The following is a 12,211-nucleotide window of genomic DNA, read 5'->3' as shown; positions in this document are numbered from 1 at the left end:
CAAAAATTATCTCATAAGATAAAAACACATTAAATAGTTTAGCATTTTCAGTTAAAAGCCTGAGAAAACAGGTACATCTTGAGGGTTTTCCTGAAAGCCAACAGAGAAGGAGATGCTCTTATTTCAACAGGGAGCATATTCCAAAGCTCCGGGGCAACCACAGAGAAGGCCCGGTCCTGAGTTGCCACTAAACGAGCTGGGGACAACTGTAGCCAGACCTCTGCAGATGATCTTAATAGTTGGCAGGGTTCATGACAAAGAAGGTACTCTCTTAAGTATCCTGGACCAAACTGGACCCCTGGCTCACTCCTAGACAAAAGTCCTTTGCAGTACAGGAGACTGCAAAGGTGGAGTAACTGGCTGTGCAAGTTTCTTCCAGTGCAAGAAGGACAGCCATGGCAGCCAATTGCATTTGAGGGGAAGGAGCTTACTTCCCTTAACAAGCTGTACAAACTGGACAACACACTGGAGGCTACGGAGCCTTGGTTGGGTGAGTGAAACCTAATTCCAACCAAGGGTTCATTCCCAAGTTTGGTGGAAGAATCTGAACCGTGGCTGGGTCCAGAAACCACAGTTCCAATCATTCGGCCATCACAGGAGGCCAACCTGAGGTGAGTTTGCCTCAGGTTCCCCGTGACGTCCGAAGGTGGCCAATGGCTCATACACATGACAAACCACGGTTTGTTGTCATATCTGAACTGGGCCACTGTTCATAATGTTAAGATTGCAGTGTAACGGTTGTGCAGTGCAATCCTCTGAATGCTTATTCAGCAATAAGTCACAGAATAAAAGAATTCTGGAGTTGGAAGGGACCTTGGAGGCCTAGAGGCCAAACCTTGCTCAGTGTAGGAGACTGCTGTACAGTAGAGGTAGTTTCAGGGCTCCCAGGGGGTCCTCAGAGCCCTCCTGCCTCCCCACACTGCAGCCACACCATAGATGGCTACTCTAGTCATTGGATTAAGTTACTCAGAAGCAGTCTTACTGGAATTAAAATGAATGGGACAAATGTACTTGCCCCACTAATTTCAATGGGAGTATTCATGAGCAGCTTAGTCTAAATGTAAGCCAGTGACTGGAGTAGCCTATCTCATCACTCACACACACACACACACACACACACACACACACCATCTCTATGGGGATACCTGAGCTGAAAGTTTGGAACAGAAGGAGTACTCTAATAAAACATTTTGAACCCCTGTGCTGCAGCATCCCTGATGGCTGGCTGATCAGCCTCTATTTGAAATCCTCCAGTGAAGAGGAGCCCACCACTGCACGAGGCAGACTTCTCCACTATCTTACAGTGTTCAGTGAAATTTACTCAAGTGTAAAGTGTGTACAGAATTGCATCTTTAGTCTTTGTATATAATTTTTAAACCAATATGCAACTCTAAGGTGATCCACTCTTTCCCTCCCTCAGCCTTCCTATTCAGAATTTGACATTAGTGGAAATGTGCTGGGCCTGATCTTCAATCAAGGCATGATCTGGTAAGTGTGTCCTAGAGCAATACAGCAAAACCAAAGCCTGTGCAAAATGCCAGGGTTAGGCTGTCCAACATGGCTGTGATTTCTATCACGTTGCTTGTGAAGACTAGTTTTAAGAAAATCACACCTGTCATTTCTGGTTTTGATTCCGCACTTCATTCTCCCAGTTGCACTCTGGTGTGACTAAATTGAGATCATGCCTGAATGCTGTGAAAGATACGAGAAGGAACTGAGAGTAACAAAATAGATGCCAGCACTTTCTCTGAAGATTTAGTGCTATCGGGTGTCACTTTTCAGGTCTGACAAATGGCTGCCCCACAGTTATTATTGCTGATGAACGGAAAAGCCAAACATTAGGAAGTATGCTATGAATGTGGCAGTTATTAAAGAAACATTTCTTATTCCGTGCTGCATTTATGCCCCTACATTTTGCTTCTCTTCTCTGAGAAAAACCTCCAGAACTCAAGAAATAATGTGACAAGTTATGTCTATGGGCTAGATGTCATCTCTCGAGAAGGATCAGTCCAGCACTGGCAAGAGCTGCTGTGAATCTTTCTGAACATAAAGCCTGCATGCCTAAGGCTTGCCTGATGGGGGATAACAAAAGAGCTAGGACGTTTAGGAAACCTGCCTTGAAGTGACAGCTTCTTGCTGCAGACAGACTAGCTGCTTTTTCTGATGCTACATAACATTTTTGCAGTGAAGCCCTTGCATAGAATGTATATCACAGTCACAGGGATGTGGACCTGTTGCTCCTGGGTTCTTCGGCCACAGCCAAGACATGATCTGTTAAGTGTGTCATGCAGCAAAACAGAGCAAGGGAAAAGTCAAGAGCTGTTGAGTAGAATTCAAAGAATTGGCTTTTAATGAGGGAAATCCTGGCTTCAATTAGAGCTGCAGCATTTAGTCAACTAGGCCGTTTGATTATTATTATTTTTTTAATTTAAAGCATTTTACAATGGTTTTATATACAAGTACCTATTAAAAAAACCCCTTCAGATTTCAAATGCCACCTTAGAAATGTCCAATCCTATGGGAAAGAGAATAGGTATTCAAAGATGATGTCTTGTGTGGGACCTGTGTGAATAATCAAATGACAAAGAAGTGTTATTTTTTGTTTAAGTGGTTTTTATATGCAAATTGAATTGGTTAATTAATCCATCAATCAATTGTAAAACTCATAAAGATTAATCAATTGAAATTTCTTTAATTCGACAAGAGTTTAAATCATTTATGAATCTCATTGGGTAGCCAGAGGCAAGTTACAATTTCCCAGCCTGGCCTTTCTCTCTTCAGATTGTAGGGGTGGGATAATGACGCCACCGTTTATGCTGCATTGAGCTTGGAGGAAATGGAGGAGATTAATGTAGGAAAACAGGTGCAGCTTGAAGAAGGAAGCATATGGAGAGGAAATCAAAGTAGCCACACTGTGAATATCTGAAGGATTTATGTTCTAAGTTGAACTCTGTAGTATTGTAGCACTCTGATTTAGTGCTGAACATTTGAAGCAGGGGTACTTGTAGGGACAGTTCCCCCATAAGTCAAAATGAGGCAATTGCTTCAAGTGGTGCCTTTGGGGCCTTTTTCAAGGTGACAGCAAGTGTCAGCTGCATCATAATGATCATCATTGCCCCTTGCCCACAGCTCGTGGTGACTCCACTCTGCTCCTTTTCAGGCCTTGCCTCCCACTTAACTGGCCAGATGCTACCCCTCTTCCTTGCCCTTCACTGGCCTCACCTTCTGCCCTCTGGCTCAGCTCCCCACTACTCACCAGAGCAGCACTGACAATGAGGACAGTCTAGTGGACAGGCCAGCATGGCTGTCATGTTGCAAATAACAGCATGGGCCAGAGAGCAGGGTGCACCTGGAACATGAGTCCAGCACACGGGAAAGAGGGGCAGTATTGGGCTGGCAAGGTAGACGATGGGCCAGTGAGGGGACTGGGTGGAATCAGTGCCAGCTCTGGACAAGTGTGGTGGGGCCTATGAAGGAGGCAAGGTAGAGCCAGGAAGGTGGGTGGAGCGGCAACTAAGTGAAAATGGTTGCTTGAATGCCAGAAAGCAGAACTGGGTCTGGCATAACCCATCTCCAGCAGGCCACTACCTTGATTCTGCCTTCCCTCATCCTCTCTAGTCACCTTACCTTCCTTCAGGTTCCTCTTTCTCAGTCCATTGCCTACATTGCACCCTTCCTCCAGCCTCTAAGTGCCCCTTTGTGTCAGGGGCACTTAGCATCCCTATGTTCTGGGACCTTGTCCTGGTCATTGGCATGTGCAGGATTGGAATCCCAGCCAAACAGACAACTTCCTGTTCCCTCACAAAAAGTCAGTTGCAAATTGCTGGATTTCCTAAGTAACTAGACATTTTATTTCATTTCCTATGTAAACCACTTTCAGAATATTTTTGTTAAAAACCAATATATGAACAACATTATGTATTGTACACCAGCTCAGCAAACAAGAAGTTCCATCATCTCAAATGCAAAACAACATAGATATTCATGAATGTTTAGGCTATTATAAATTCAGCTTGACATTTCAGCGATTATATTAAACTATTAAATTAAAAAAAATACTAGCTATTTTATTTTCCCCCATATTTTCAATTCTATTACTACTCACCCAAAGTTATTCAAATGCTGACTTGAAGGGTTCCAATATTAGATGCTATATATTTTTCCTGAAAGCAGTGGTGTCAACTAAAAAGGGTGGAGATCAGCCTGTAACAGGAATTCCCAGATGTTGTTTCCCAGAATCCCCAGAATCCATGGCCAAAGTACATTGCAGCAAGGGATTCTAGGAGCTGGAGGCAACAACATCTGGGAATTATTGTTACAGGGAACACTGGTGAGGGCTGTAGCTCACTGACAGAGCATATATGGTGCATGCAGAAGGCTTGAGGTTCTCTGGCATCTCCAGTAGGGCTGGGAAAGAAACCCTGGCTGAAACTCCAGAGAGCTGCTGCTAGTCAATACAGATAATATAAACAAGATGGGGCCTAAGGATTTGACTCAGTATAAGGCAGCTTTCCCCATTCACAAAGCAATTTGTTCTGATTTCAGAAAATATTAGGGAAAATCTAACTGTGTCAAATTTCAAAGTTATACCCTGTAGTGAATAGCGGATTTAAGCCCAGCCTTTGTCTCAGAGAAAGCCCACGTGGAGGAAAGAAAAATGCTGCATCATTCCTTCCATGTTTGCTTAACAAATGTTGTTCCTTTCAAACTTAACCATTCCTTTGATAGTTATATCCCTGCCACCATGCCCACTTTTTAACAGAGTTTAATCCTTCCCTGGTGTGGGTGAAATTCCAGGGAAAACTCTCCTTCTCTTTGCCAATGGAAAAATACCAAAACCCCTCCACGTGCAGCCTACACATGAAGAGAACACTTGGTAGTGATTTACTGAGCAATCAAATTTGAGATATGTTTGCACCAGAGTAAAATACCTTATTCTGAATTAAAAATCCACTCGGAGGAAGGTAAAATACAAAGAACAAAGAGAGAGAAAATTTATTCAAAATACTATGGACTGCTTCGGTCTGAGGCTCTCTCAGCTTTTAGTTACAGGTAACGGAAACATTCAGTACTTGCAAGAATAGTTCAAAAAGCACCCGCAGATTATATTGGGGTGGCACAATTCAAAAATTGTGGTTACCCAGTTACATAGAACATAAACGTAAGAAAGTACAAAAAGCGCTTTGGGGAGTCTACAGAGACTTTTGTAACGCCCTAGTTGTAAAGAAAGGGCAGAGGCTCAGTTTCTCTTAGTTGGTTACTTTACAAATAAAAACACAATAAACCATTTGTAAGGATTTGCATAGCACAAAAAGAAAGAAATCTAATGCAAGCTAACTAACTGTTCCCTCGCTAAACCCTTCAGAAGCCCCAAAGCCCTGGCTTCCTTCCCCCTTGAAACTCACCCCAAACTCCAGGAGAGATTTCAAGTTTCCTGCAATCCTGTCTCTCAAGGATCTGCAGATGTCCTTCCATGAGAGAATTCTTCAGACTAGCTTTTGATTATGAGGCAGCAAAAGCTCCATTGCTGCGGCTCATTCAGCCTTCCACCTGTCCTCTCTCATCTCCCTCCTAGCTCCTCTGAGAACAAAGAACCCCTTCACTTCCTGCCACAAGGCCCTCCAGGAGCTGCCCACTGTGTGCTGAGTGGCTGATCCCTAGAGGCCACTGTCTGTCAGTTAGGACAGGGTTCACTTCCGGTTCACTCTTTAGGAGAGGGGAGGGCTGATTGTTACATACCCAAATTCAGACATTACATTGTATGTGTGGTTCAGGTATCTGTACACACACATACATGTTTTTGTCTGAACGACTGTACATGTATTCATTTTGTTTGTGGACCTGGGTACAGACCCTCATAAATGCAGATAAAACTGCTATTTATGTGTTCAGCATAAAATGTGAGCAACTCTACCTGTGCTGTACATACATACACTGTACACAGATTTTATTTGTTTGTTTGTTTGTTTGTTTGTTTGTTTGTTTGTTTAAAATATTTATACTCCAGTACCCTACTGCTAGAGGCGGCTCACAACATTTATAAAATAGTTACAATGTAAAATCAAACTAGTAAAATTAACCAAATTAAGCTAAAAAAGTTAAAAATCCAAGATAAAACCACAATCAGAATTACAGATCTTAAAATTCAAATTAAAAGTTATTTTAAAGAACTAAAAATTAAGATTGTGCATATGTTGAGCATCATGTGTGAATAGGGCTTGTCATCCTTTTCCCCTTTTTTTTCTGGTGAAATTCTGTTTCATATCAACTGCTAGATCCCAGTTCACCTTAGAAAAGTATATTATCAAGCAGAAAGGAAAACTAAAAGACAAAACTAAATTAGCTCCCCATGGCTAAATCTAACTGTGTTTACAAATATCAATAACGGCTACCTATGGTGACTGCTAAGATAGTGATCATACTAATTATGATAAACTGAAATGCTTGTCACTTCAGGAAACATGGCCAGTGAGTTGGAAAGTGTAATATAAGATGATAAAAATTACAGGTTAGGTTGTTGTTGTGCTATTCAAAAGGAGTGATAGCTGTGAGCTTTCGGAATATCTGTTTGTAGACATGGATGATTGTTTATGCAATGAGGTTTAATAATCACATTGTTTAATGGAAAGTTATGGGGACTATGTTTGCAGATGCAGCTGGTCAAACATCCTTGAAAATACATTGTATAGGAGGTAAAGAGCTACTTAGAAGCACAAAAGCACGTCCATGTACACACTGTGGGTGACCTTATTTTCCCTAATTAAGGCAGAAGTTCCTTATACTGCAATCAGGGCACAGGCATTTTACCAATTTCTGGTGATCCAGGGGTGGGGTGCTCAGTCTAGCCTGCTGCCCTATTACCATAGGGGGAAAAATTGAGGCGAAATGGTAGATCAAGTTGCAGAATGTGTCTGCAAATATGATTTTGCTGTATCTATATGCAGAAGTGTGGAGAGGGGGCCCATGTTAACCCCTCTCCACTGTGGACCCTCGGAGTGAGGGAGATAATGAAGAAAATAGGGAGGGGTGGACCTGGGGGCCCCCTCAGGAGCTGAGAGGCCTGGGTTCCTTGAACCCATCTGCTCAATTATAACTATGGTCGTGTCTAAATGAGATCTAGTCACATTGGCTGGAGCCAAGATCTAGTCAGATTGGCTGGAGCCAATCAAAGGCAGTTCAGAACAAGCACTATTCAGAACAGTGAGCTGCTGGCCCAGGCCCTCCTCTAGAACAAAGTAGGTCAGAGAGGGAGCAGAGGCGCTCATACCTCCAGACCTTGGGGCCCTAGCCTGTGGCCTCCAAGGTCCAAGGGGGCCTCCAAAGGGCCAGGGGGCTTCCTGCCGCCACCCTGCACCCGCCGCCGCTGCCCTGCCACGAGGCCGATCCACCAATTTTCCAGTAATTCTAGCTGCCAGGGGTGGGGGGTGAGATATGCAGGCCTCCCTGGCCTCCCCTGTGGTGGCGGTAGCAGGTGAAGCGGGAGTGGCTGCTGGGCCTGACCATCGAGCCCTGCAGCCCCTGGGAACTGCGAGGCGCTCGAGCATGATGCTCTATTCCAACTGCGCAGGTGCGCTGCAGTGCCTTGCAGTTCTCAGGGGCTGCTGGGCTGGACAGACAGGCCCAGCGGCCACTCTCGTTCTGCCTGCTACTGCCAGGGGGGAGGCCAGGGAGGCCTGCTCAGCTTGCCCCCACCCCCCGGCAGCTAGAATTATTGAAAAAATTGGTGATTAGGCTTTGCGGTGGCAGGGGAACCCTCGGGGGGGGGGGGTTTCACAGTGGTGGTGGGGAGCCTTGCAGAAGCAGGGGGACCCTTGTGGTGGCGGGGTGGGGGGGCTTACAGTAGTTGCCTTCTGGGTGCCAAAATTACCTAGGTGTGCCACTGAGAGGGAAAGAGCATTAGTTAGTGCAGGGAAAACTAGAACAAGTCATGCAAGGTGTGCGCAGTGTCACCCTACTGTGCCATGCTCTCTGAAGAGCAAGCAGAGTTCCTTAGTTCCAGCCTGCATTTCTGTTTAGAGACAGAAGGAGTCAAGAGGACATGGTAGCCAATGGGCAGGAAAAGGGGAGGGGAGGAGCCATAAAAATCAGCAACGTGGAGATCCAAGAAAGAGTGGGAGCTAGTGCTGTTGAGAGGGTTTACAGGTCCTAGTTTATAGGTCCTAGAGAAGGTTTTACTCACAAAAGTGAGTGATTGAATTGGAACTCTGGTCTCCAGTGTGCATAGAAGAACTGACACTAGATCCAGGGGCATAGAGGGCTTGCTGTCAGCCCATGGACAGGGTGATACCCTCCCTCAACTGCTGCCCACTCCTGCTTACTAGCCACACCTCATGCATTGATGTCAAATGCACATCAATGCAGGGGCACCTAGAAGGGAGGATATGTGGCCCCTCTACTGCTCCTTCCCAGCCGATGCATTGTTTACCTTGCTCAGAGCAAGAGAGAGAGCACAAGGACCAAACAAAGGGCTGGCCAGGAGTGGGCAAGGGGCCACACCTTGTTCTCCCAGCTAGCGAGTGCTTCATTTGCCAGCTGAGTGGGGGAGGAGGCAGGGGCGTAATGATAGGGGGGCAGGCAGGGCACGTGCCTTGGGCACCACCCCGGCGGGCCACTGGGGGGGGCGCCAAAAAGTGGCAATCCCCCCGCCCCCCGGATCGCCCGCCGAGTGTGGCGGCGGGCGTGCGGCGGCAATTCGGCGGTGGCGTGCGGCAGCAGCGGGTCGCCCGCCGAGTGTGGCAGTGGCTGGTGGCTGGCGGCGATGTAGCGGCCCGAGCGGCGGCGGATCGCCCGCTGAGGAGTGCAGGCAGAGCGACGCCGAGGCCTGCCGTCTGGCCCGGCGTCGCTTCCCAACTGCGCAGGTGCGCCTGCGCGTGCCTGTGCAGTTGGGAAGCGACGCCGGGCCAGAAGGCAGGCCTCGGCGTCGCTCTGCCTGCACTCCTCGGCGGGCAATCCACCGCCGCTCGGGCTGCTACAGCCAATCGCCGCCAGCCACCAGCCACTGCCGCACTCGGCAGGCGACCCGCCGCCACCCGCCACCGCCGAATCGCTGCCACCGCCGCCGCACTCGGCGGGCGACCCGCCGCCTCCCGCCACCGCTGAATCGCTGCCACCGCCGGCGATCTGCCACCTGGGGCGCCACCAGTACAGGTATGTGGGGGGCGGGGGGGCACCATTTCAGGGCCAGAGCTTGACCTGGGCACCGTTTCCCCCCGATACGCCACTGGGAGGAGGACAAAGTGTTCTCTGGGGGCAGGGGCAAAATAGCAGCACCCTGATGCAGGCATTTGTCCCCCGCCCCTTTCCACTCGTGGCTATGCCACTGACTAGATCTCATCATTGTCTTAAGGGCATTTATCACTTGTTAACACATGTCCAGATTCCTAATCTGGACTGTGTCCAATGCTCCTTCTCAGACAGAGGGCCAATTTGGATGATACTTTGTCCAGGGGCATAGCAAGGTTGGAGTGGGCCCAGAGACAAGATTTTAAAATGGGCCCGTCACTGATATACACAAACACACTTCACAATATATAGTGCACTCACACTCACATCCCCCTTATGAATACGGTGAATATCTAGTTCACATTGAATCTAGTTTTTTTACTCTCTGCTACTGCTGATCTCCAAGAGACTCAACATAATTCATAGGGGGTGCAACACAGGCGGGTGGGGAGTCATGTGAAGTGCCTCTGGGGGCCCTCTCAAGGCAGTGGGGCCCCAAGACGACTGTCTCCCCTTGCCTAATGATAGTTATGCCCCTGATTTTGTCCACTGGCTGTCCCCCCCCCCCACACACACATACAGAACATGAATGCACTATATGTATACGCATCCCTTCTCCTGATGTGCTGGTGAGCTTTTTTTCCAATTGCATGGAGAGGCAGTTCATGCAAACCATTCCTCTATGTGTGTTAGAAATACTAATTTAAACCAAACCACACCTCATGCAATTAAAAAAACACACACATGCCAGTGTGTTGAGGGGATGGGGGGACGGGCTGGCACATTCATGGTATGTGCACATCTGTATCATGTGTGGGGAGCTGGCAGACAAAGTATTGCCTGAAATGGCGCATAACTGGTTGAATCTTGTCTGCTTGTGCAACCAGGCTTTTCTACTTCCTCATCCCCACAGCAGTCCCCTGTGCTCTCCAAAAATGCTTCTCTTGAGGATAGAAGAATCTTCCAGAAGAGGCTGAGATAAAGTGTGGGTGGCTGCCTGGGGGGAATAGCAGAAATAGATCAGAGGCACTTTCTTTGAGCGGAGCTCTGCTTGTGCAAGGTGCCTCCACCCAATTTTTGGTGAGTGACCCCTCCAGCTGCAACTCCTATGTCCTATCCCCACAGCCTAATAAGAGGCTTTTTGAGGGTGCATTGGGTTTCTGAGTGAGAAGGCAGGAAGAAAGCCTAGTTGCATGAGAGGACTTCAGTTTTCACAACTCTGGATGTAACCCATTAATTAAAAAGTCCCTTAGGGACATGGCAGTTTGGGAAAGAACACTGCATATCTTTGTCTGCATTAATTCAGATACTGATGAGGGTAAAGAACAATTTTTTGCAAACTCCAAGGCACTGATGTAGTAAGCAAAGGAATATAAAGCTCCATTGTGATGGCTATGACATATATTTACTACATAGTGCCTTATTATGACTGAATGATGTCTTGAACGTTTTCAGGATGGGATCTTTTTATGCCCCTTGCCTCCCAGCTATCAACGTGATCCGTCTCCATACTTCCATGTACCTGCAGTGTTGGGCTGTGATGTGCTGTAACGTCCCCCATGAGAGAGTCTTCAAAGCTTCAAGATCAAACAACTTCTACATGGCCATGCTGCTTTTTATTCTCTTCCTCTCCACACTACCAGTTGTCTACACGGTTGTTTCCGTCCCACCATCTTTTGATTGTGGCCCATTCAGGTCTATTGCATTCCATATCCATTTCTTTTTTTGGCTGATGCGGGACCACTAAATAGAAGTGACACAAATGGTTTTCACCAGAAGGGATAGACAAGGTTTTGCTTGCCAAAATGAATTATGCTTGCATGGGTCTATTGACAAAAAAAAAAACACTTGGAAGAAAGAGTGCTTCTTTGAATGAGCAGCAGGTTTGAATGAAAGCCATTGTTCTTAATTGGCTTCCATACTTTTTCATTTCCAGAACAAAGTCCTTCATGGCCGCTTTCGCACATCATGGGAAACCTGAGGCAAATCCACCTCAGGTTGGCCCTCCATGACATCTGAATAATCAGAATCATGGTTCCTGGACCCAACCACAGTTCCAATTCCTTCCCCAAACCTCAGAATGAACCCTCAGTTTGTAGTGAGTTACACTTACCAAACCAAGGGTTGGTAGCCTCCACTGTGTCATCCAGTTTGGGTGATTTGGTCGAGTAAAGGAAGGAAACTCCTCCCACCCCTTAAAATCCATTGGCTCACGTGGCTTTCCTTCAAGGACCAGGGGAAGCCTGCACAGTCAGTTCCACCCTCTTTGTGGCCTCCCAGATTGTAGTTCCTGATTGTCTGGGAGACCGCTGGATGTCTGAGAGGCAAACTGTGAGTTTACTGGACCCACAGTTACACGCACACCCTAAAGTGGCCTATATTTAAAGCTACCTGGAGCTCTGCCCCAACCAACCTTTCTGTCATCATTTGCATGATCTCCTGCTCTCTGCCCGTGTTTGACCTTCCGTCCTCCAGTGCTGTCATCCCCATTGACCAAAAGCCCACAACTCTGCCTCTTCTTCCTTGCACGCAGGATGCCTGGAACTCTTTCCTATGTGGGGTCATGCCCCTTCCTTTACATTCTTCCTCAAAACCCCAGTTTCCCGATAAGCCTAAGCCCTTTGTTCTTGTGCCCAAGTGAAACTACATGCAAGTGAAACTACATGCAATTGCATTTGTTCACATCACGTCTTGGGACTCCCTCCTTTCCATTCCTTTTATTGTCTTTCTCCCCACCCCATTGTTGTTGCCATCAGCTTCTCCTTCTCCTTCGCTGCAACTTTGAAAAGTGCCATTGATGGCACTATATAAATAATGGTTTGTATCCAAAGGGCACCTTGCCTGACTGAAAAGGCGCTTCTCCTCACTCAAGGTGATTTGGTTTTTAGTGAATCCCTCCTTTCTATTGCATTCCCACCCCCCACCTCACCCCCGGTAACCCATCTCTAGAGGGTCCCCTGACCCTCAAGAGCAGATCTTTGGAGGGGGA

At 47.1% G+C, this 12,211-nt stretch overlaps 1 protein-coding gene across 3 annotated transcripts in view; it reads left to right on the top strand.

Moving 5' to 3' along the window:
* TMC1 (transmembrane channel like 1) overlaps positions 1-12,211 on the top strand; it is a 108,351-nt gene that overhangs the window by 75,717 nt on the left and 20,423 nt on the right. For all 3 annotated transcript variants that reach the window (XR_008317702.1, XM_053302876.1, XM_053302877.1), the window contains exons 15-16: positions 1,421-1,488; positions 10,678-10,917. Coding sequence is in view for 2 of the 3 variants with exons in the window: in XM_053302876.1 (XP_053158851.1) it covers positions 1,421-1,488; positions 10,678-10,917 (308 nt within the window). In the remaining variant the exon portion in view is untranslated. The remainder of the gene's footprint in view (positions 1-1,420; positions 1,489-10,677; positions 10,918-12,211) is intronic.

The sequence above is a fragment of the Hemicordylus capensis genome, chromosome 2 (assembly GCF_027244095.1).
Source record: "Hemicordylus capensis ecotype Gifberg chromosome 2, rHemCap1.1.pri, whole genome shotgun sequence".
Taxonomy (NCBI): domain Eukaryota; kingdom Metazoa; phylum Chordata; class Lepidosauria; order Squamata; family Cordylidae; genus Hemicordylus; species Hemicordylus capensis.
The sequence above is the reverse complement of the archived record's forward strand: the minus strand, read 5'-3'. Positions and strand labels throughout refer to the sequence as shown.